At 40.8% G+C, this 25,563-nt stretch overlaps 2 protein-coding genes across 2 annotated transcripts; one reads left to right on the plus strand and one right to left on the minus strand.

The window, feature by feature from the left end:
- Positions 1–520: 520 nt before the first annotated feature.
- Positions 521–1,453, minus strand: LOC110317118 (vomeronasal type-1 receptor 44-like). Its single transcript, XM_021191500.1, has one exon. It carries the CDS (start codon positions 1,451–1,453, stop codon positions 521–523), a length of 933 nt encoding a protein of 310 aa, XP_021047159.1.
- A 19,567-nt stretch (positions 1,454–21,020) lies between these two features.
- Positions 21,021–22,024, plus strand: LOC110317093 (vomeronasal type-1 receptor 48). Its single transcript, XM_021191474.1, has one exon. The coding sequence runs from the start codon at positions 21,021–21,023 to the stop codon at positions 22,017–22,019; it is 999 nt and encodes a 332-aa protein (XP_021047133.1). The 3' UTR covers positions 22,020–22,024.
- The last annotated feature ends 3,539 nt before the right edge of the window (positions 22,025–25,563 follow it).

Raw genomic sequence — 25,563 nt, forward strand, 5'->3', positions numbered from 1 at the left:
GAGATGTCTAAGTGGTTAAGCATCCTGCACCTTGGAAAACTGAAAGTCTACAACACACACACTGGGTGGGCTGTAGTTACTATTGATGGAGTTACAGAGTACTAACCTCTATCCTCCATGAGCACCTGCACTCAAGTACAAACACACACACACACACACACACACACACACACACACACACACACACACACTAATATAAACAAACACTATTAAATCTTAAATATATATCCTTGTTCAGAACTTAAAAACAATGTGAAACCCAGGACAAATGAGAACTGTCTCACGCATCTCCTTTGAAAATTCACTGAGAGATAGAAAGCTCATGTGATATCTGAGGGTGTATTCAGTTTAATCATCTTTTATATAATTATCATTCACAGAGAGTACAAACAGATTTAACAGGAAAAAATAATTTAAAATTATCAATTTAAGCCACAGAATGTTCCCACTATGCCGTAATCCATAGCTCTGATGACAACATATTGGATTATGTTCACAGTCCATACCCATCACTGAATAATCAAATATTTTTTATTCTGTCAAACACTGACCTCAAAAACTTAATTATATGTTTTTCAGTGCAAATGAACACAAAAGGGCTGACTGTGGCATAGCTATGGGAAACAATAATTTGGACAAAGTAGAATATTGGGCCATCCTTAAACTTCATCCTTGAGTGGAAGATAACAATGCTCAAAATGTAGAAAACCACAAAGAAGCTCATGAGAAGCAGGATGGTCCTGGTGGCCCTTTGCTCTGGGGAGGCTTTTGAAGAAAGGCTGGTGCTGTGAAGGTGCCGGACCTGCTTCTTGTGCTTCCATAGGAGAGTCACCATGTACCCGCTGGACAGGGCCATGAGACTGATAAGAAAGGTTTCCCTGATGGCTACTGGTGTTGAAAACATGCTTTTTCTGGAGTAACTCATGGGTAGAAGTGAGCAGGACTGAGTAACATACATAAAATCCTTTGAGGTCAAATTAGGGGTCGCAGTCAATGATACTAAGAAGTGACTGCTAAAAGACATATAGAGAACACAGAGGAAAATAAAGACACCTGAAATGTGATGGGGATATTTATGTTTAAACTTTGTTAAACAGGAGTTTCTAGAACTAAGTGTGATGGTCCAAAGGACATTCAGCAGACAAGTAGCACAAATGGTAAGGCCCCTCAGAAGCCTGTGCAAATAGATAAGGGGTTTGCATGTGGTAGAATCCCATCTCCCCTGAGACATAAACATGTCCACAGCTATGAGTCCCATAGTTATAAGCAGCATTAGTTGGGTTAGGGACAAGAAAGCAATGTAGAGATCAATGGGCTTAGGTCTGTTCTCACCAAGGCGCTTGCAGATGTGGGCAAAAAAGACGATACTGTTAGCTGAGATTCCAACACTCACTTCAGCAAGAAAGGTGATTTTTATGTTTGTGTCAATGTGAAGTAAGTCGGCTTTATTCATTGTATGAGGGTAGGAAGAAAATAGCAAAGTCCTTTGGAGAAAAGAAAAATTTTCATTATAAAATATGGCCTTATTCAGAAATGCCAAACAACACTGAGCTAGCAACAAGATGCTGCCTCATCCTTATACCACATCACCAACTTAGCTCCTGCTCACACCACCTCAAAGCCATCCCCACTGTTCCCACTGCCCTAATGTTTTCCAGTCAAACCTGAATTGTGTGTACCTTTGTGGGACTACTTCTGAATATAAACTTTCGTGTACATTAAACATGTCCATGAGTTCTAAGAATTCCATCTCCTTGTCCATGGGTTTGGTTTATACTGGGGCAAGAGCTGCATCTCACTTGATTGTCAGACATACAATAGCTTTACATATGTGATGAATTGGAATGGAGAAGATTGCACAAAAGTAGAAATGTTCCCTCCTGGAGGACTATGTGACTCTGAGTTCTAGCACAGGGCCATTTTATTTCAGTGTCTGCTTTATTCTGTTCATTTACCACCAGGACAAATATTCCCTCCCTCCTTCCCTCCCTCCCTCCCCCTCTCTATCTGTGAGTGTGTGTGTGTATTTGCCTCCCCACCGCATACCAAATTTTTCCTCTTTCCTCTAACCTCTTCACTCCCCTTGCTCTCTGTTTCTCAAACAGCATTTCTCTGTGTAGCCCTGGATGTCCTAGAACTCACTCTATAGAACAAACTGGCCTCTAACTTAGACATCTTCCAGCTTCTACCTTCAAAGTGGTTGAATTAAATAAATGTGCCTCACTGATATGTGGATATTACCCAGAAGCTCAGAATATCCAAGATATAATTTGCAAAACACATGAAACTCAAGAAGAAGGAAGACCAAAGTGTGGATACTTTGATGCTTCTTAGCAGGGAAAACAAATACTCATGGAAGGAGTTACCAAGACAAAGTATGAAGCAGAGACTGAAGGAATGACAATCCAGAGACTGCCCTTCATGGGGATCCATCCCATACACAACCACCAAACCCAGACACTATTGTGGATACCAACAAGAGCTTGATGACACCAACCTGATATAGCTATCTCCTGAGAGGCTCTGCCGGTGCCTGGCAAATACAGAAGTGGATGCTCACAGCCATCCATTGGACTGAGCACAGAGTCCCCAATGAAGGAGCTAGAGAAAGTACCCAAGGAGCTGAAGGGGTTTGCAGCACCAAAGAAGGAACAAAAATATGAGCTAACCAGGACCCCCAGAGCTCCCTGGGACTAAAGCACCAACCAAAGAAAACATGTGGTGGGGCTCATGGCTCTAGCTGTATATGTAGCAGATGATGGCCTAGTCAGTCATCAATGGGAGGAGAAATCCTTGGTCCTGTGAAGGTTCTGTGCCCCAGTATAGCAGAATGCCAGGGCTAGGAAGCAAGAGTGGTTGGGATGGTGAGCAGGAGAAGGGGGAAGGGGGAGATGCTAGGGGGTTTTCAGAGTGGAAACCAGGAAAGGGGTTAACATTTGAAATGTAAATAAATTATCTAATAACATTAATTAAAAAAAAAAAAGACATGAGCCAACACTGCCCGACCAGGCCAAATATTCTTAAGAAATCTCCAGAACAAATGACTACAAATTTGGACACTGAATCAAATTCTACCCACTACCATTTCCTCAGAGTGTGGCCTTAAGCACTCAGAGCTCCAGTCACCTGCTCTAGAACATGTGAATAGTCAGTCCTGATGCTAGGTGTGAATAGTCAGTCAGAGGATGCTAGGTGTGAAAGAGTGTACTGTATACACACCAAACATGAACTCTATAGACATGTTACCTGAGGATTTTCTCATGCAGTGCCTTGTCATGTAGCCTGGGAGAGACAATTAATCTCTGCTAATGACTGATCAGCTTTTTGCGTGCCTGAAACAGAAAAGATAAAAAATGACCAAAAGTGTAGAATGGTAAAGCCAGGTTCCCCTTCTAAAGAGCCCTGGTTTAGAAGCCCTGGTCTTTCTGTGAATTCTAGATGAATGTGCATCCAACCTATGACATTAATCTTCTGCTATGTTATCCCTGAGAAAAGACCCTGAGAATCAATTATCAGTGTGTATATATTCTTACGCCTCTCTCTTTTGACATATAGAATCAGGGTGGTAAATAAAACACAGTTATAATAGACTTAGGGCCATCCCATTCTAAGGTCATGATTAAATGAAAAATATCACCCAGTCTAGATGCATAGGCTCCACAGGAGTCTTCCATCTCCTTCTCAGTGCAGGGTCCTTCTCCATACTTCAAAGAAGCAAATCCAAAGGACATGAGGAGTGCAGTGAGTCTTTTATGTAGAAATTGTCATTTCCTTTAATGAACATTTAGGACATATGAAGCATATAATGTTTTTTTTTTTTTTAAAAAAACTTCCCAGATAACTAGTAAAGAAGTATCAAATGAAGTTAAAGTGTGTGAAATGAAATAATTTCATAGATTTTTAGTTGATATTCCACTGTAATGTAGTATATTAACAAGAAACAAGACTGTTTAAAATGTTCTAAATATTTATAAGAAAACTTCTCTTTGCATCACAAGAATAGTATAGAAACCATGGGTCCGCATTCAATCCTGCCAATCCAGGGAGCTTGAATGTGTTTTTCCAATGCTGCCAATGTTGAACTGTGGCTTCCTGGGCTTCAGGAAAGCTCTCAGACTCAGCTCTGGGGACAGGCAAATACAGTCTAAGATGTGGGCAGGTCAAAGCTGATATTCCCTGACTTCCAGACATCTAGTTGGCATTAGAAAACCATACAGAGAGATCGGGAATGAAATGTTGGGGGGCCACTGGCCTGTGAGAAGGCCAGGACCATTGGGAGCCCTTGGGCTGAGGACAGAGTCTCACCCTAGGCTGGGGCTGGGAGTTCCTGCATATCTCAGCTGGGAAGGAAGCAGTAGTTGCCTGGAAGCACAAAGAGTCCTTCTATGGGAGACTTAGTCTGCAAGGCTGTGTAGGCTAAGTCCTTCTCCATGCTCCCCATCATGGTGGTAGATGAAAAAGGCAGTCCTTTTTTCCAAACTGTTTATTGGTTGTTCATCATGGAAAATGGATGTGAACCTATTTCTCAGGGTGGCTTAGAGATAAATGTTTTTCGTGAGAAGGAATGTCTAAGAAGGGAAGCTTATTGGCTAAACACTCAAGGTCTCAAAGTTCCTCATTAACATGGACTCTGTTTTTGGCTACATGACTGATGTGATACAAGCCAGGAATCTGACAGGGATCTGGCAGGCACAAACTCTCCCAGATGTTTGTACTTGATTTCCGGGGTCTCGGACCTGCTCTAGCTTACCAAGTTTCCTGACAGGGTCCACTGTCCTACAGAAAACCACAACCAATAAATGTGTAGAGTTGTAGATCACAGTCACAGTGGATCCATGTACCAAAGAACTCCTGCAACCAAGGCTCAGAGAACACTGCAGAGATGGGTGGAAAGACTGAAGAGCTGGTGTAAAGAGCAGGATTGAAGGTAGGTCTGAGCAACACTTCCATGTCCCTATTTACATGAAACTGTGCTTTCATTTGTCATTGTCACACAGCTCACCTTTACCATCCCTCTCATCCCTGCTGTGCGAAATGATTGGGAATGTGGACCTGGCTCTGCTTCATGAAAGTAGGGTCTGTTTAGAACGGAGTTACATCAGGCAGTATTCTTTATCTAAAAATTCTACTTGGGCAACTACTTGGAAGACAGTGGGGGAGAAGCCACTGGTACCTCATACAAGGAAAACCATCAGTAAGCAGATGTCAACACTGTGTCCAGAGAGGAAATGAAGAAAAGGGAGTGTGTGTGTGTGTGTGTGTGTGTGTGTGTGTGTGTGTGTGTGTGTGTGTGATGTGATATGGGAGACCATGAGGAATACTTGGGCTAAGAAGTAGCTGAAATCCTTCATTGTCTTCTGGGCTCACACTTGCAGCTAGCCTATTTGAGTATTTAAAAACACATCTTCAGGAAATTGAGAGAAGAGTGTGTGCTTTTATAGTGAAGAGACATGAATTCCAGAGAAGCCTTGTTACATAACTGACAGGAGTTTTGTCACAGATGCCTGCTGTTGCTACAGAGACCTAATTGTGCTGCAGGAGAAACTGTTCCTGACAGAATCTGAGATGTGATGGATCCCATGATGGAACAAGGGATTACAGACCTCCTTGCCCAGCAGCTTTAATGGAACAAAAAGGGAGATAGATTTCTGTTTATCTGTTCCTAACACCATAAGAAAACATACTTTTGGGAATCATGGGAGCTAGTAAGAGAGAGCAGATCTAGAGAAAGCAACAAAATCCAGTTTTGCCCATTATTTGAGTGCTTTGCAATCATTTTCCCCAAGCTTCAGGAGTCATACATTCCTGTTCTTAGGACCTGGGGAAACCACAACCAACTTCAGCATGGACTTGATAGTTCATAACTGGTAATCCTGTCCATTAACTGAGACATCCCATGGTGCAGATCCCAGACTAAGGACAGTCTCTGAGTTCTGATAGCTCTAGATGAATTGGGACTGAGATGCAGCACACTCTGATCCTGTCCACTGTGCAGTTTTGAACCTACAGCTTCATTTACTTGGAAAGCTTCTGTCTTAGTTAGGATTTTATTGCTGTGGACAGACACCATTATCACAGTAACCCTTAGAAGGGCAATATATAATTGGGGCTGGCTTACAGGTTTGCAAGTTCAGTCTACTGTCATCAAGGACAGATCATGTTAGGGTCAAGGCAGGCATGGTGCATGAGGAGGTAAGTTATATATTTGTTTCCAAGTAAATAGGAGAAAACTATCTTCCAGGAAGCTAGTAAGAGGGTCTCAAAGGCTACCCCCACAGTGACCCACTTCCTCCAAAAAAGCAATGCCTACTCCAATATAGCTATACTTCCTACTAGAGCCACTCTTTGGGCCAACCATATTCAAATCATGACATTCCACCCACTGGCCCCAAAAGGCTTGCTCAAACACATGTATGTATGGGAGCCATACCTAGCCATAGTATAATATAAATACATTTAGACCAATTTCTAACATCTTAATCATCTATAGCAGTCTCAAACATGTAAAAAAATTCCAAAGTTCAAATTCTCTTCATGTTCATCCAATCACTCAACTGTAATCTCCAAATCAAGGCAGGAAACTAGCAGGGCAAACTCCAAACTCTTCATCTCTATGTCTGATGTCAAAGTGGTTTTCAGATCTCCAACTTCCTTTTCATCGTTGTTGACTGCAACAAACTCCTTTACTTTGGCTCTTTCCACTCCCTGTTAGCAGCTTTCCTCAGCTGATATCCTAGAACTATGGAAGCTTCTCCAAAATGCATTCTCCAAAGCAACTTCAATGTTACAAATTCTTGTTCCAGTGTCTGGGATCCACACCTGATATTCTGGGCTCCTCCAAAGGGCTTGGGGTCACATAGTAATATTCTTCTCCTCTGAAACCTCTAGAGCCAGGCTTCCACAGTTAAAATCACCCTCAGCAACAAAGTCTTTCATATTCCTATTAGGATGGCCAATGAATCCCCACTTACAGCATCCCACTGCACTCCATATCCAAAGTCCCAAAGTCCATATTCTTCCGAACAAAAGCATGGACAGGCCTATCACAGCAGCACCCCAGTCCCTGGTACCAACATCTGCTTTACTTAGGGTTTTGCTGATGTGAACAGACATCATAACCAGGGCAACTTTAATAAGGACCACATTTAATTGACACTAGCTTACAGATTCAGAGGTTCATTACATGTTCATTAAGGTGGGAACATGTCAGCTTCCAGGCAGGTAAATTACAGGAAGAGCTTAGAGTTCTACACTTTGTGCCAAAGGCAAACAGGAAAATACTGGCTTCCAGACAACTAGGATGAGGGTCTTAAAGCCCATGCTCAAAGTGACACCCTTCTTCCAAAAAGGCCATACCTACTGCAACAAGGCCATATCTCCTAATATTTCCACTCTGTGAATCAAACATATTCAAACCACCACAGCTTCAAATCTCTGAATTAGTCAAACTAAGGGAGTCAAGTCCAATAACAATTCTAGACATGCACAGAGCTGAAGACATCACATTAAGATGTGAGTTAAAAGTTTCTTTGGTAACATGAGAAGATCTGTAGGGAAAATAAGCCAGGAAATTCACTATGTGACTTAAGTGCTGACACATAAATTAATTTATTAGAAAAATGAATGCAATCCAAATATCTATGAATATTCCAAAAGTTTGCAAAATTGATGAATTTTAGGAATTACAGAAAATGAATATCCTCAGAAGAAAACACATTTATTACCCATGTAGAACACAGTCCCCTGTGCTGAGAGGATGCCAGATCTCAGCTTTTCTACTGCAGATGGCAAAAACCTCCCTGTAGCCCAGGAATAACTTCTCTCTCAGCCTGCCTGGGAACAAACCACCTTGTGATTCGGCACTTGGGTACAAGGCACTTACCCAGACTGTAGTGGAAGGCTAGGATTCTGTGCCTGAGGAGATCCTACACAGGCTTGGATTAAGGGATATTTTAATGAGTGTCAGCCAATTATAATTTTAGTGTCTGTAGAAAGTGACAAGTTCTCATTGGAAAGCAAGGAAACATGGCATCCCAGTGGAGCATCTTCCTTGCCTTTGATTACACTCCCAGTGATCTGAATTACAGCCATCTGGGGAGGGCTAGGCACAAACTATTTCTGAGTTATCTGGCTATACCTGAGGGAAGGATCAGAAAGTTTGCACCAAATAAAAAACTCTAACTTTGCTCATTTTGAACCTCAGGTGTAATCAATCCCAAACCATTTCATACTTGGCAATATGTCTGTTCTGGGGTGAGAGACTCCTAGGCCTCCCATGACTTCCCTTCTACTCTGAGGCTCTCGCCCTGTTATCAGGTAGCCATCTGCTGGGTCAATTCTCATGTGGAGTATCAGGATTCCATGTATTATTGATTCTTTGTGCCTTAATTCCTATATGCTCAGCTTCAGGATTCAAGCTCTGAGTAACATTTCCAAGTAAATTAAAAAAGGAAATAATAGGAAAGTGTAGAGGGAGAGAGGCATAGCTGGAGGCCTTTGGTGAGGCAGTCATGGGCACATGAATACACCTTAGGGCAGGTTTAACCTAAAATCCTACTACCACCTCCTGTTCACTCTTTGCTCTGTGCATGGGTTCAAGATGTGAGTTCTCTTTAAGAGTAGACCTTAACAGAATGAAATTTATGTGGAGGCTGAAACTAGAATTTCAGTTGCAGGAGAACATTGAGGTTATCATGAAAGGATGAAAACTTTGCATCAGAAACTGGACAAGAATTTTGACAAAATTATGATTTGAATGTAACTCTAAATTTCTATAAGGGGATGTTGTTATCAAAGATTGGTCTTCATGGAGATTCCAGGGGAAATTATGTTGATGCCCAGAACACAGTGACAAGTTGAAAGGGGTGCACTCAGAAAATGGATGCTTTTCCAGTGAAATCCTGGTTAGGTCTCAGTGCTGACATGTTTGACAGAGTACGCTTGATGCCTCTCCTTCATTCCCATAGTGTACTGTTTTGTATACAATTCTGATGAGTCACAAGGTGCCATGATGCTTTCAAAGCTAACATGGGTTCTTGATCCTCAACTGAGTTTTACATGCAAATGGGAGCCCTTCCTAGCTTGAAACCAGACATATACAATTGATGCCAGGGAGAGCCTCTTTGACATCAGGGGAAAGACAAGACAAAATGCAGACCAGTTACTGCAGATGCCAAGGAGCATTTTGGCCCATTTCCCCAATATGTAACCCATGTAAGTTTTGACTAGAAAAACTCAGTGACTCCTGCACCCACCCTCAACCTCATCTTATTTCCCCAGGCCTCAGCAGAACTTGAAGGAGTCAGCAAACCAAGGGCTCAGGGACAGAACTTAAGAGGAGACCAAGATCAAACTCACTACAGGGCATGGGTAGGACAACCTTCCTTCCTGTTGGTCTGGAAAGGTAAGAAGACCTCACTAGATAGCTCAGGTTAGGGCACACAGCAATGTAGTCTTCTCTGGTGCAACCCAGTGACATCGTTTTGAAGGGAAATGAAATTTAAGATAAAATTTGAGGCCTGATTTATGTAACTTATATCAAATAGTCCAAAGAAAAAGTTGTTTGCAAGCTTAGAAGCCTGAGGCTGAGAACATAGTGGAACAGTCCCGAGCATGTCCTGGGGCTGACTGGCCATAAAGATAAAAAAAGAATGCAGGAACTTGTCCGGGCTATCTTGGCTGAGTCATCAGCCATCTGGCACCTCTTTCTGCCCGTTGCCCTCCTGACATAGTTTAAAGTTATATGTTAACCAAAAATTCCACTGACCTAGATAAACGTCCGCCCCTCAGGTCTCCTGACATCCTGACTTGTACGTACCATTCTGTAAATGTGTAATCGTTTTTGCTGATGTTCAAATGAGCCAATCGTGTGAAACCGTGCCAATTCCTCCTAGCCCCTGACCCTTTCCCTATAAAAACCCCTAGCTTCTGAGCCTCATGGTCAATTCCTCTGTGTCCTGTGTGAGATATGTATCGGCCCGGAACTCTGCCATTAAACTACCTCATGTTTTTGCATCAAGAAGGTCTCTTGCATTTCCTTGGGTGGGCCCTTTCCCGAGATTTGAGTGGGGATGTCCCCGAAAGGGGGTCCTACAGTTTTAGTGTTTCCTTCAGGTTTGCTGGGCTACACAGCAGCAGGGTCACATGAACTACAAGGGAGGCACACACTCTCATCTGAGTAATTTTTAGAAGCTTGAATTAGGTGAGTAAAGCCTGAACATCATGAAGTGGATTTTAGGAAAAAAAGCTCTGAATACCCAAGATACAACTTACAGACCATATGAAGGTCAAGAAGGAGGACCAAAGTATGGATGCCTCAGTCCTACTTAGGAGGGGGAATAAAATGATCATGGGAGGTAGAGGGTGGGTGGGACTTGGTGGGATGAGGGGGGCCAGGGGGTTGGGGGTAGGAAAAATGGGGGTCAGGATTAGGTATTAGAGGAGACTAGGAAGATGTAGAGGGTGTCAAGAAATTGAACAGAGGTGTTTAGCAATGGGGGATGGGGAACTGGAGGTAACCACCACAAAGTCCCAGACTCCAGGGAAGGGAGAGATTCCCAGAACCCATCGGGATGGCATGAGGTGAAATACCCAACAAAAGGAAGGGAGAACCTGTAGAGACCATATCCAGAGGTTAGGCATGGCCCTCAGTTGAAGGATGGGGCCACCCAACCTTCTCAAAATTTTAACCCATAATTTCTCCTGTCTAAAGGAAATATAGCAACAAAGAGTGGAGCAGAGACTGAAGGAAAGGTCATCCAAAGACTGCCTCACCTGGGGATCCATTCCATCTGCAGTCACCAAACCCAGTAACAGAAAAGAAAAGAAAAGAAAAGAAAAGAAAAGAAAAGAAAAGAAAAGAAAAGAAAAGAAAAGAAAAGAAAAGAAAACCCCATAGTCACTGACTCACCAATGGTCCTTAAGTAATGACCTTATGACAGTAAGGTGATTCTGGTTCTAGAGAGAATGCCAGGTAAGGAGAGACTGTCTGACAATATGTGGGCCACCATCCATCTATCAGCCACTGCGGGGAAATCCTGGGAGCTAGGGAAGAAATTTAGACAAAAACTGAATAAGGCTCCTCTTTGGAGTAATATTTGTTCCTGTTTCTTTTTGGTTTGGTTTTGTTGTTTCTGTTTTTGTTGATTTGTTTTTGTTTTTAATCAGAAGGAACTCAAGAAGGAAACTGTTTCTTTGCCTCATAATTTGAAAGTACAGCCCATCATGGTGGGGATGATATTACAGCAGGAACAGGAACATGAAGCAACTGGTAAAATTTAAAATTTGAGTAGCAGAGAGATGAATGCTAGTACTTAGCTGTTTTTCCCTTTTTTACCCAGCCCATTAGAGGGGTGTTATGCAGTTAGGGTGAGTCTTCCCACCAAAAGTAAACTACTCAAGAGACTGTCACACATGTGCCTAGAACACGCTTAGGAACCTAGTGGATTCTGGGTTCTTTAAACTTGACAGTATTGACTATCATACCCATGCCCAACACAGGGCTGCTGGGCTGAGGCAACAATGCCAAGCTCTGGCATGTCCCTTCCCTTATTCATGTCATCCTGGACAGTATTTGTGAGACAATGCACAGGAAAACACAGAAGCCCAGTGATCTTCGACTTGGGCATTGATATCCATACAAAAGACTCTCACTGTGCTCATGAGCCTACTGAGGAATTCAAAGCAGCCTGAACAGGGCCAAAGAGAGGGCGAGGAAGCCTCTGGTGCTTCTATCCCATCCTCAGAGATCTAAGAACACATTTAATGAGAGACAAGCTACTGCTTTTTCTGGGCTTAGAATTTTGTCACCACAGCCTGTTCTCTCTCTCTCTCTCTCTCTCTCTCTCTCTCTCTCTCTCTCTCTCTCTCTCTCTCTCTCTCTCTCTCTCTCTCTCTCTCTCACACACACACACACACACACACACACACACAGAGAGAGAGAGAGAGAGAGAGAGAGAGAGAGAGAGAGAGAGAGAGAGAGAGAGAGAGAGAGAGAGAGGCCAATGAGGAAATTCAATATCTGGTGATATTTCACTAGTGACCCTGGAAGAAGATTTCCTCACATGGGCAGTGTGTTCTGCTGCTTTGGTGCTCTCCAGGCCACCCTGGACCAGAGTCCTCTGTTTCCATTTCAAAGTCTTACTTAAGACTGCAAGGGCGGGAGAAGAAGGTTAAACCATAAGTTAGCTTCAGAGTTCTCAAAGCCCAGAACCATCATGACTACTTCAACCTTAACCCAGTAGCTGGTATATGGTCATCCATTTTGTCTACAGTGACAAGATCCACACTTGCAGACATCTGTTTTTGGTGGCCACCATGGGCCAAGCACATAAGCTTCCGGTAGGGTGTCCTCTGATGAGAATACACAGTCTATCTTCTGACAAGCTTAGGGAGCACTCTGTGTACAAAATCCCTACTCGCTAGTAGTTACTTCCTCAATACCCTGGGAAGTAAGCACTTCCATCCTAGTTTGACAAACAAGGAACAAGGTTTCTTTGATGCTGACAATGTTCATGGATCCATCAATATATAACAGGGCCAGGCTTAAAATCCATTCTGATCTATTACAAGAACTGTAGACTAGTGGCTACATACTAATTTCTATAAGATGTCAATGTCTGAGACCTGAACCCCAGGATATCTATCGTGGACTTCTGCCCCTTAAAAAGTACTCTAGAAGAGTGGATACACACTAATTTCTATAAGATGTCCGTGTCTGGGATCTGCTCCCCAGGATATCTTAGTGGACAGAGAGAAAAAAGACAGAGCTCTAAGAGAGAAACAATGGGATGATGTCAATAGATGCAGAAAATGCCTTTGTGAAAGTCTAACCATTTTTCATGATAAAAGTGCTAAAAAGACAGAAATATAAGGACATGCTATGCTATAATAATGGCTATATTTGACAAATCTATGCTCAACACTGTACTACATTGGGGAATCTCAGGCATGTCTAGAATAATCAAGAGTGGGTACAAGGTGCCCCCTACCCTTTTATTACAATCCTTCAAGGCTTAGCAAGAAGTCATAAGGTTAAGATAAGTGAAATAGAAATGAAAGGGTCAGGTGATTTACACTGTGTACATAAAAGACCCTAAGAACCTTTTAGGCCACAGAAAGAATCAGGATACAAAATGAAATATGTGTACTTTTCCTATGTAGTGATACCAAACCTGTTGAGAAAAAAATCCAATTCACAATAATCTAAAGTAAATGAATAGGTAAATAAGTGACTTGCTTTGGATTAAATCTAACCAAGGAAAAGAATGAATTAGACAATAAACATTTTTAAACACCAAAACAAAATAAAATCCTTGTAGACTAAAAGGACTCTTCATGCTCCTGGACTGACGGAATTAATAAATGGATCTGCAATCAAAAGCAACCCACAGACTAGATGTTATTCCCACAGAATTCCAAAGCCACTTTTCATAGAAACAGCAAATATATCTAAGGATTTGTATGAAAATCACCTAGTGAACACTTAGACACAGTGAATACTTAGCAATACAAATGTTTTGAATGTCAGTGGCTGGAGATAAATCTTATCAATTAAGAGCACTGACCACTTTTTGAGGTATTCCAGTTCAGCTCCTAGCACCTATGTAGGGGCTGTCAAACATCTGTGATTCCAGCTGTGGAGGATCCAGTACCCACTTCTGATCTCAATCAGGCACAAAGTAAGCATGCTGTAAACATACATAAAACAGGAAAATGCTCAAAAATTTTAAGAAATCAGTTTTTAAAAATGGAAAGAAATGAAAATTCAGGAAGATTGCTTCACATGCCCAGAGTCACAGAGCTAGTCCATTTTAAATTTGCAATCTATGCTTGCATCTCTTCATTCAAGAGGAGTTTATTCCTCCAGAGAACAGTGGCTTTGTAAAGAAAGGGCAGGGAACAAAGGCCACCTCCACTTCCAGGCCAGAACTTTTGTCACACCTGCTCCCATGTTCTTTCAGGAAACATGGTGATGGATGGCAATGGCCTATGGAAGAGATTAGGATGGAAGACCGGCACATTCAGGGAAGGGATGGGCAAGGGATGAACATTTTTCCAGTGACCTTCATGCTATGGGCTTCCTCTTCTCCAGCTGAGCCATGCCTGTTGTATGCTCATTGAAATGCTCATGAAGCCACTGTGCAGCATTCAGACTTCCCCATTGGCATGAGTTGGGTATTTAATAATGTGTGCCTTGCCTTTCCTCTGAGGCTTCCTCTCCCCCCAGGTGCCATGTGGAGAATCTAAGACAGTAGGTGTTATGGTCTTTGGTTTTTTACATATATTTAGTTTCTTAAGTCTCTCTTAAGTCCTCTCTGAATATAGCTAATCTTTCATGCTTTGCTCCTGTGTGAACTCTTGACATACTGAGAGCAGATATTATTCAATGCTATCTTTTAATTCTGAGATCAAAAAACAGGAGTAGGCCAACTTGGATGATTGGATTCTCTTTGGAATATGGTCTATAACTCTACTTGTCAGGATATTTATATTGCTTTCTGTAAAGTACACATAGGGCTAATCAAAAATTGCATATAATTTCATTCCATACAAATATATAGACTTCCTGATTCCATCAACGAGGAGGAAGCTGGCCATTCAATCTCCCTGAGGAGAAGAATCCGGTTCATGGTTGGCCTCGGGCACAATTATGTTCAAGCTGCCTATGATTTCACAGCCATGATCATCCAAGTCTTCCTTTACTTATGTGTTTTCTTAACATCATTTTTACTGTTTACTAAGAGCTGGAAATCTGGAAGTCATAGGGTACAGAACCAAAAATTTCTTGGATACCGGTCCTCCATGTGTTGAAGGGCCCTGGAAGAAGCAGCCTGTCACTCACTGTGCAGATTTAGTCAGAAACATGGAAGCTCAAGGAAGCCACCAGGAGTCTCACTGTTAAGCAGATGAATTATGCAGTAGAAGTTTAGTTATTACTCATTTTGCCTGAAGAGAAAATTAGCAAGTTTGTGGTGATTACATTGTGTCCTGATCTAACTGGCAGGTATGCCAAAAACTTCAGAGAAAAGTTTGGGCCCAGCTCTGCTCTCCCAGAACAGATGTTATCCAACAGAGTTAGCTCAACAGGTAACATGTTTCAGTGGGATCCCATATGTCCCTGCTCTCCAGTGGGATCTTGTCACTGACAGTCACTAAAATTACAGGCTGCAGAGATGCGTTAAAGGTTCCCTTCACCTAAGCCTGTGCAGGATCTCCTCAGACTTAGATTCCACCTGCCCCACCACTTCCATCTGAGTAAGTGCCCTAAGTACAGAATCAGAAGGTGGCTGGGACCCAGGCAGGTTGTGAGAGGAGGAGCTCTGGAGTTGGAAGGGAGGTTTCAGCCTCTGCCATGGGGAAGCTGAGTCTGAAGGCCCTCAGCACAGGGTACTGTGTGCTACATCAAGTGCATTTTCTTCCTGGGGTATTCATTTCCTTAAGGTCCTAAAATTACTTAAATTTTATAAGATACCAGTTAATTTTAATTTCAATTTCTTTTTCTGACCTAACTACAAAATTATTTTATTATCCATAAGTTGTATGCTGTGGTTATTAGAGGTTTTCAGAAGTGATCCTTTGTATAGATCTTGAAAGTTACTGATGTTTTAATTTCAAATTTAAATGAGTATATTTAATTTTGCTTCTCTTGATTATATACCATAAAATGAATATTGATGATATACTGGCTTCAATAGGGTGAATACTTAGACGTTCTAAAAGACTTTGAAAGGGAAATGGGTTCTATGTTCAAACCTCACATTAACAGCTTGAGGATAAAGTTACTAAGAGAGGGCTCCTTGCTAACCTTTATAGACTAGAACTTTCTTAAGAGGCTTTCCATTCCCTGTTTAATGTCACAAATTATGTCAGCCCTTAGACTCATTCTGCTTGGTAGGAGTGATCACCTGAGTCACTGTGGTGATGAAGTTACAGGACATGGACTGTTAATAAACAGTGAGTATGGTCCTAATGGACATGATATTTGTGTTCATTAATCATTTCTGTGTTCTAGTCATTGAATAAATATGCTTTATAACTTTCTGATAATACATATGCACTTGTAAAGAGGTCAGAGCTGCTTGGCAGCAAGGCCGAGCCTCTCAGGAGTCATCCATCAGTCGGGGATGAGGGAAGCAGGTTATGCTGCAGCACTGTGCAGGAGCCATGTTGATATGGCTGGAGTCTGTCATTCTACACATCCAAGGTTTCCATTCCTGCTGTTTTTGGAGGTTTATTTAGAAACACCAGGTAACATTCTCACTGCCAGTCTGAGCAAAAAGACACAGCTACAAAGGCTTTAAGATTTTAAAATGCAATTCTTACCCACTCTTTCAAAAACAGTTGCCCTCCCTTAGCCCAAGGTCTCTTCATGGTTTGCCTATCACATTCCTGAAGTTCATTTATTTCTGAAATCACTGGAAACAGCACCTGCATATGCTAGGCGATGGTTTTGCCTTCAGCAGTGTACCAGCCATTTTTCCCTAGTGTCTTTGAGGTTTAAGTTAGGATTGTGTCAAAGGTAGACATCCTGACTGAGTAACCTCACCTTCAAGCTGTTGACCAATGTCACTTACCAAACCACTCGAGTTGATGATCCTATGGGTCATGGTTGTCCACGATTTGGTTAACTGTGGAATGACACAAAGGCTAAACTCAGGACCTCCTTGATTCAGGCTGTACAGGAAGTTTCTATTTTTCAGCCCTGAGCAGCCACAGCTTTTGCAATTGACTTTAAGTGAAGATTGCTCAGGTTCCACTTTGTCATTTCTTGTTCCATACATGATTCCCTTCATAATCTGCCCAAATGCCTTCCTTTCCTTTCCTTTCTCCCAGTGTAGCCTCTTCTAAGAGGACCTATTTCAGAAATTAGTGACCTTTCCTGATGCTATGTACACTACGTACAGAATTTCCTGTCTCTTGAAAGTAGCCTGTTTTGTTACATTGTGCAAAATTCAATCACAGTACATGGTACAACGGATTATCCCAGGCTTATCACAGCTTACTCCCTTCTCCGCATTCTGTTAGATGAGAGTCTCTTAATTCTGCAGATCACATAGTATGGGTCTTCTCTCCTGGTTTCCTAACCCATGCTAAGCCAGGAAGGTGTGAGCTGCTGAGGCTCAGCTGGGAGGGGACAGGCTAGAGATTTCCTTGTGGCTTGTATCTGAGGAGGGTTCATACTCACCAGAGGGTTTTCAGTAGAAAATATAACTGTCTAGAATCCACATGCCTTACCAATTCTTCTTCTTGTTTGATTTTTTTTAAAGACAAGGTTTCTCTGTGTACCCCTGGCTGTCCTGGAACTTACTCTGTAGACCAGTTTGGCCTTGAACTCGAACACTGACAAACCTCTCTCTGCCTTAGAAGTGCTAGAATTAAGGTGTCTGCCACCATTGCTTATCCATGATTTTTATGATATAAAATTATATAGAATTATGTGGTTGCTAAAATTTGGAGGTAACAAAATGATTAGAGAAATATTATCTGTGCCTTTCCTGGTAAACAGGTGTTCATGATCGCAAGCAATCACATCACTGTAAGTTTTCTCTTTGCTCCTGTAGAATTCCACCTCTAGAAAGACAAGATTTCTCAGTGCTTTCAAAGCCAGAATCCCTGAAGCCATGATGTTGAGAATATCACTGAGAAGTCACAGTCTCTGTGCCTGCATGACTTTTCTAAGAGCTTCAGGTTTGCAGAGCTGAGGTTTCTGAAGTGACCCTGACGCGAGTACAGCCTGCATCTGCTCTGCAGAGCTGACATCACACTGCCTGGGTGGTCAGATGAGGCAACATCTTCATGAAGATCAAGTTCCTTTTTCTTTCTTTTCTGTCTTCTTCGTTCCTGCTTCTCATTACCTTTCCTCTTTTATTTACTCCTTTCTTTTATTTTCTGACTAGCTAAGTGTAGTTATATAAAAATGTACATTTCCAGAAACATCATGAGAGAAAGCATTTTAGAATTCTCATACTTCTTAGTCAGCTAGTGCCAACATGCACATGATGCCAGCTACAGCTACTATTTTAAATTCCATGGGTGTGTTTAAACACTCCGCTGCTGCTCAGTGCACACAGATCACAAAATGACATCCAGAGTGTATGCTTCCTGTGGCATTTGTCCCATAAAGCAACTGCCAGTTTCCTTGTTCACTGGGAAACAGAAGTATATTGTTCTACACCCTACTGTGTTCTGATTCTTGTGACTGGGATTTGGAAAACAAACCCATAAGTTGTAAAAAGAACTTCACAATTAAATGGAAACAATTAAGCACCATCCATTATATATATATATATATATATATATATATATATATATATATATATAAAACCTAACTAGAATACATAATCCATAATTTTATAAAGGATTAACCTTTTCTAAAGATGCTACAGAATTTTTATTTTAGGATGTCTGTTCTGTTAAATGGTTTCCTAACTACCTGCCCTTCAGGTCTAATGACTTAACCAGTGCCTTGTACTTGTGAATTATATTCCCTTTACCTTTCTCTAACACCATCCATTAAAACATCTCATGTTCTAAATTAGTATAAAATGATTTCACTCACACCCTTGACTTCCAGTGATAAATTATTACTCTATAACAGGAATTTGTTTACAAAATTACATACCCCATATGCTTGGTGTCTGTGCTACATAGTTTCATGTTAACTTGACACAGCTAAAGTTATTTTAGAAGAGGGAATCTCAACTGATAAAATGCTACCAGGAGATTGGCAAACCTGGGCAAACACCTGGTATATTTTCTTGATTGCTGATTGATTTGATGTGATAGGGCTCACCTCATTGTGGACATTTCCACACATGGGATGGTGGTCCTAGGTACCATGAGAAAGTAGATAGTGCAAGCTAAAGGAGCGATGAGGAACACAACACTAGTCCACGCTTCTCCATCACTTCCTGTCTCCATCACTTCCTGCCTCCAGGCCCTGTCTTGATCTTTTCCCTCAGCTCCTCTGAATGAAGACCTACAAACTATATGATGAAATAATCCTTTCTTCTCAACTTGTTTTTCATCATGGTATTTTGTCAAAGCAACAGAAGGCCTAATGAAGACAGAAATTGGTTCTTCCTTCTTAGAACAAGACAATATTTAAGTTGTTATTTATGTTACAAGGGCCAGAATTAAGATACTTTGAAATTTAAGAGGGATTTTGGAGATTTACAGAGACTTTGGAGTTTTACAGAGACTATATATATTTTACAAATACTTTGAAAATATAAGAGAAACTGGATGTTTTAGAAACTGAAAATTTTAGAGAGGCTTTGTATGTTGAGGGGGGATTTGAAGATTTATTGAAAACAGAACTTTTAAAGTATGTGGAATTTTTATATTAAAATATTGAGATTAGTGTGATATCTGGGGAACAAGAAGAGACAAGGTTATAGTATCAGTGACGGTTTATTCTTTGTGTTATCCTGACAAGGGGTCAGCTGTGCCAGCTAGCTTAGTTTGTTTGTTTCTTTGTTTGCATTGACACAAGGTAAATCATTTAGAAAGAGGGAAGGTAATGTCAGTTCAGAGAATTCCTCCACCAGACTCACCTGTAGGTAGATTTGTGGTAAATTTTCTTGATTCCTGATCCATGAGAGAAGTCCCAGCTCAGTGTGAATGTAGGCCCTGGGCTGGTCGTTACTTAGGAATAGAGACAAGTAAAGTCATAAAGCAAAGAGCCAGTAAATAGCACACCCCCATGACTGTGCATCAGCTCCTGCCTATAGGTCTCTGTCTTAAGTTCTACCCCCAACTACCCTGGATGATGTATTATTAGCAGCAACATACAATAAAGACTTTCCTACCCAACATGAGTTTGGTCATGGTGTTTTCATAAGTCAATGTCTAATCACAAAGCTATAATATTTCTACAGCATATACAGCACATTGATGAATATAAGGTTGTAGTTGGCATGTCAGGAATTTGGAGAAATATCAACCACCAATTATAGAAAGAGGGAATGTAGACTCCTACAGAACCTGTCTTTCAAGACTGAGTTTTACTATTTGCTTTAATTCTGTAATAACTGTAACCCAAACTCTTTTAATGCTAATTCTATTTCCTCCAGACATCACATCCTGAAGGAAGACATGGATTGAACTCCCACAGATATTTGCCCAATTTGCTCTTCTCTTGGAGGCAGTTCTAGATTGAAATTAGAAACATAGAAGGTGCAGTATTCAGAGTATCACTCAAAGACTGAATTGTCCACCCAAGTTCTCTGGAAAGAACTCCACTCCAGTGTTCTTCTGTTTTGGAATTCATTTATTTTTTAATCTTCTGTTTCAAGCAGTGATGGAGCTGACCAGTCATTATATATTGCTTAATCTCTCCCAGAGCACAAACACCAGGAAACTCATGAGAAAACCAGCAAGTGAAATATCTATAGAGACCATCTTGTGCTGGAACACTGCCATGTTTGGTGTGTAAACAGAATGTTCTTGTATACCTAGTGTCCATCTGACAAAGGCACCTCGCTGTGTATGTGTTCAGGAGGAGGTGACTGGAGCTCATCCTCAGAGTATTCTGGGTCACACTTGGTTAAAATGGCAGAATGTGGATGGAAGGTGAAACATCTGGATTCATAGATCACAATTTCCAATGGTGGATATATAAATATACTAAGAAATTTGGTTTTGCAGTATATTGAAAAAATAGCCACAAATAGAGTAAGTGCCTACCCAATCCACAGGACCTCTTTCATTGGGCAGGACTGGTTTCTTTCACACAATCCTCCTCATTCAAGCTCACCCAAAATAGTAAAACTCTGTAATGTTGCTCACAGTGAGGGTGTTGTGGATGATAACCAAGTCAGATGCTATTCCTGCTCCACGAAAACCCACACATGCTAATTAAGAAAAGACATAATCTATGATGCACTCAGTATTTAATGTTGAAGTAGATCACACACTGATGTAGCCACCATAGGACACAGGATCCAGACATGGCTCAGCTTATGAACAGGTGAGATGGTCTGTGTGGTGTGAGGTGGAGCTGTGGTCCTCAGTGGATTATGGTGAGGGGAGCAGAGTTGCCAAGGAAAATGAGTGAGATTCTGTTCTTTTCTCCTCAGCCATTTTTCTCACTTGTGATGAATGAGAACAGCAGACTACACACTCATTCTAACATAAGGAACACCTTTTTCTCTGAAATTGGCATTGGGATCTCAGGCAACAGCTTCCTTCTTCTCTTCCACATCATCAAGTTCATTCGTGGACACAGGTCCAGACTCACTGACCTACCCATTGGTCTCTTGTCCCTAATCCATATACTGATGCTACTGGTTGCAGCATTCATAGCCACAGACATTTTTAATTCTTGGAGGGCCTGGGATGACACCATATGTAAATTCCTTGTGTACCTGTACAGAGTTTTGAGGGGTCTCTCCCTTTGTACCACCAGCATGTTGAGTGTCCTCCAGGCCATAATCCTCAGTCCCAGAAGCTCCTGTTTAGCAAAGCTCAAGCACAAATCTCTCCATCACATCTCATGTGCCATTATTTTCCTGAGTGTCCTCTATATGTCAATTAGCAGTCACCTCTTGATATCCATCATTGCCACCCCCAATTTGACCACAAATAACTTTCTTTATGTTTCTCAGTCATGCTCTATTCTACCCTTGAGTTACCTCATGCAAAGCATATATTCTACACTGCTGGTCATCAGGGAAGTCTTTCTTATTGGTCTCATGGTCTTCTCAACTTCATACATGGTGGCCCTCTTGTCCATGCACAGGAAACAGGTCCAGAATCTTCATGGTACCAGGTTTTCTCTAAAATCAGCCCCAGAGCAAAGGGCCACCCAGACCATCCTGATGCTCATGATCTTCTTTGTGCTGATGTCCATCTTTGACAGCATTGTCTCCTGCTCAAGAACCATGTTCCTGGATGATCCAACATGTTACTCTCTCCATATCTTTGTGATGCACATCTATGCCACAGTTAGCCCTTTTGTGTTTATGAGCACTGAAAAGCATTTGCTTAACTTTTTGAGGTCCATGGGTGAGAGGTGATAAATATTTGAATCTTCATTGATGGTCAAGATCCTTAAAGAAGAGGCAATGTGCTGGCATCAGATCTGTCAGTCATGGCATGCTGTCTATGTGCTTTGCCAGATGTGAAATATGAAGCTGTTTTTATGTTAAAATGATTTATTTTAACCAACATGATTGTAAACATGTAACAGAAGTTTTAACAACATACACTTTGAGATATGACAATGGCATATTTAAATTTATTTTAGTTCTTACATTATTTCTCACTGAAAGATAATATAAGGTAGTTCTTGTGCATCTAATTCTTAGATATCCTACACTGTTTTTAAGTATGTGACCAGTTCACAAATGATTTGATATTTCAACTTTCTGTTATGTATTTCGACAAATTAGAGAAATATTTCTTACCAAAAGTAGTGCTATGATCCAGAAACAAAAGGAATTGCACACATAACTTTCAAAACAGAATTATGTGCAAAAGGCACATAGTGACTTGTATAGCAATACTAAGAAAACCAGGATTTAAAATTCTCAGGATTTAAAATGGAAACAACAGTCTAGAATAAACAAAACATACGATTAAAACACAGCCTCTGCATGGTGTGGGATAGTGTTCAAACATTAAGTGCAAAGCAATTGCAGCATAGGGTGCTGTGGGATGGAGCTCTGAAAAACAGGAAATATCCACACCACACTGCCCAGCCTCCTGGATCTTCAAGACTCTACCCCACACCTTTCCTTAAACCCTGTTCCTCCTCATTCAGTCTGCACTGTAATTAGCTTCTGGTAAAATCTGTTTCTTGGGGAAGCATTACTGCTTATTGGGCAGTTGGGCAAACTATACTAAAAAGTTTAATAAGCCAATGAAATATAAGTCACTCTAGATTGCTAAAGCAAGGAGAGACAAGAAGTGTAAAAAATCTTTCTAAAAATTAACTTGGACCTCAGCTTTTGATCTGATGTCATCTGGGCTTATTGCTTCTACACAATCAGCTGATTTCTAGCTTCAGCTTGGTTTTATCACCATTGGTTGTTGTGGAACATATACAAACCATGAACTTGCTGGGGAAAGTAAGATAACTCAATTAGAAAAAAAAGTAAGTTGCATGAGGATTGATTGATAGAGGGTGGCAATACAGTTAGACACAGACACAAAATTCAATGCCATTTTTAGGTTCAAGAAAAAGGCAACAATTTTTTGTTTTTGCTTGATGGACAGACTTTCATTTCAGCAAGGAACACGTGTCATAATCCTGTGTATTTATGGGATATATGATGTATTCGTACTCCCTAGCACTTATTGAGTAACTAGAGTGCTCAATTGGCATCTTAGTATGTTTTTGGTACTTCCTAATAATAAAGACAAATCATTTTCATACAGATATCAAAGCATCATCTCTGAGTGCCCCTGAGGTTCAGTGGATAAAGCATTCACTACACAATAAAATCCTGAATTCGTATACCCAGCATCCATATATCACTAGACAATGAGAACCAGGCATCTTTCACCCCAGAGTTCTTATGAGCAAATGGGTGTTGAATTCCCAGAATCCTGTGTTACTTAGACTGACCCACATAGTAGAGAATAGCAGGAGACCCAACAGAAAAAAATGTAAAGTCAGGACCAGTGTAATAGTTTGGAATCTGATCTCTACATGCATGCCATGATGCATAGGTGCCTGTATTCACAGACTTGAGAATATAAATACACCAGAATATAATTTTCAATAATAAACCATTGTGACAAATGTGTACCACACAGAGACTTGGATAACACTCTTTGCTCATATGAATATTGTTCTCAGTCTCTATTGGAAAAGAAAGCTCCTGCTGGGGTTCTGCCAGCACCATGCTCACTTCTGGCTCTCAGTTGCAAAGGCAGCTCCAGTGTTGTGTCTCTTATTTAGTCCAGAGTTGGTAGGGTCCAGGACCAGTGTATTGTGTCCTCTATCTTATTTAATCCACACTGTTAATAGACATAAAGTAATTTTCATGGATTAACACTAGCGACCAGTTGGGAGATGGATCACTGGATAAAGTGATTGCAATGCATGAATGATTTTCAGAGGTCAAATCCACAACACTCAAATAAAATCGTGGATGTATGGATATATATGTTATTCACATAATGAGAACCTCATAGCCTCACAAGTTTTGCTTAAATAGTGTGCTTCAGGTTCAGTGAGAGACCCTGGAGATAAATAATTGGAAATAGAAATAGAAATAGAAATAAAGATCTCTACACCTGTTTCCCTCAGTTGCTGCATGAAGTTTCTCTGATGATGGCTTTGCTAGGATTCTGTCTGCAAGTATAGCATAATATCATTAGTAGTGTCAGCCATGAGCTTCCTTTCATGGCATGGGTCTCAACCTGGACCAGTCATCATTTGGGTATTACAAAGTCTTGAATAAATATTTTTACACATGTAACCAGGTGGAGTTCATCCAGGGAGGAAGAAGCCCACAGTCTTTGTTACTGGTATAAAAGAGTCACCACAGTCCAGTCTCATCCTGGACCTTGCTGTCCTCTGCTGCAATCAATAATATAGAAATTAAAAGACGGATACAAAGAATCAATGAAATAAAGAATTGTTTCTTGGAGAAAATCAACAAGGTAGACAAACCCTTATGTAAATTAAGTAAAAGGCAGAAACAGAATAGACAAATTAACAAAATCAGAGGGAAAGGGGGCATAATAACAAAAAACAGAGGAATCCAAAGAATTGTTTAGTCATATTTCAAAAACCTGTACTCAGCAAATTAAAAAATCTAAAAGAAATGAACATATTTCTTGATAGATGCCACTTACCAAAGTTAAATCAAGATCAGATAAACAATGTGAATAGACCAATAACCAGTAAGGAAATATAAGCAGTCATTAAAATCCCAAAGCCAGAGGTTTTTGCACAGAATTCTACCAGTCTTTCAAAGGAGAGCTAATACCAATACTTCTTAAATTATTCCACAAAATAAGAAACAAAAAGAACAGTGCCAAATTCATTTTATGAGGTCACTGTCACCCTGATACAAAACTAGAAAAGAACTCAACAAAGAAAGAGAAAATAAGGGGGAAATTTGTCTCATGAATATTAATTGAAAAATTCTCAATAGTGTAATTTAACTCAAATTACTGAATATATTAAAATGATCATCCACCATGATCAAGTCAGCATCATCCCAGAGATTCAGGGATGGTTCAACATATGAAAATCTGTGAATGTAATCTACCACATAAATAAGTTAAAAGAGAAAATACAAGATCATCTTATTAGATGCTGAAAAGCTTTTGACAAAATCCAACACTTTATAATAAAAGTCTTGGGAAGATCAGGGATACAAGGTACATACCTAAATATAATAAACATACTATACAGCAAGCCGATCGCCAACATCAAATTAAATGAAGAGAACTTAAAGCAATGCCACTAAAATCTCAAACAAGACAAGGCTGCTTACTCTCTTCATATCTATTCAATATAGTGCTTGAAGTTTTAGCTAGAGCAGTAATACATCTGAAGGACATCAAGGGGATACAGACCAAAAGGAAAGAAGTTAAAGTATC

The sequence above is a fragment of the Mus pahari genome, chromosome 2 (genome assembly GCF_900095145.1).
Source record: "Mus pahari chromosome 2, PAHARI_EIJ_v1.1, whole genome shotgun sequence".
NCBI lineage: Eukaryota > Metazoa > Chordata > Mammalia > Rodentia > Muridae > Mus > Mus pahari.

Bases quoted from the DNA above. Each gene is read 5' to 3' on its own strand.
- LOC110317093 (XM_021191474.1), top strand. From the start codon at position 21,021: ATGGTGAGGGGAGCAGAGTTGCCAAGGAAAATGAGTGAGATTCTGTTC.
- LOC110317118 (XM_021191500.1), bottom strand. From the start codon at position 1,453: ATGAATAAAGCCGACTTACTTCACATTGACACAAACATAAAAATCACC.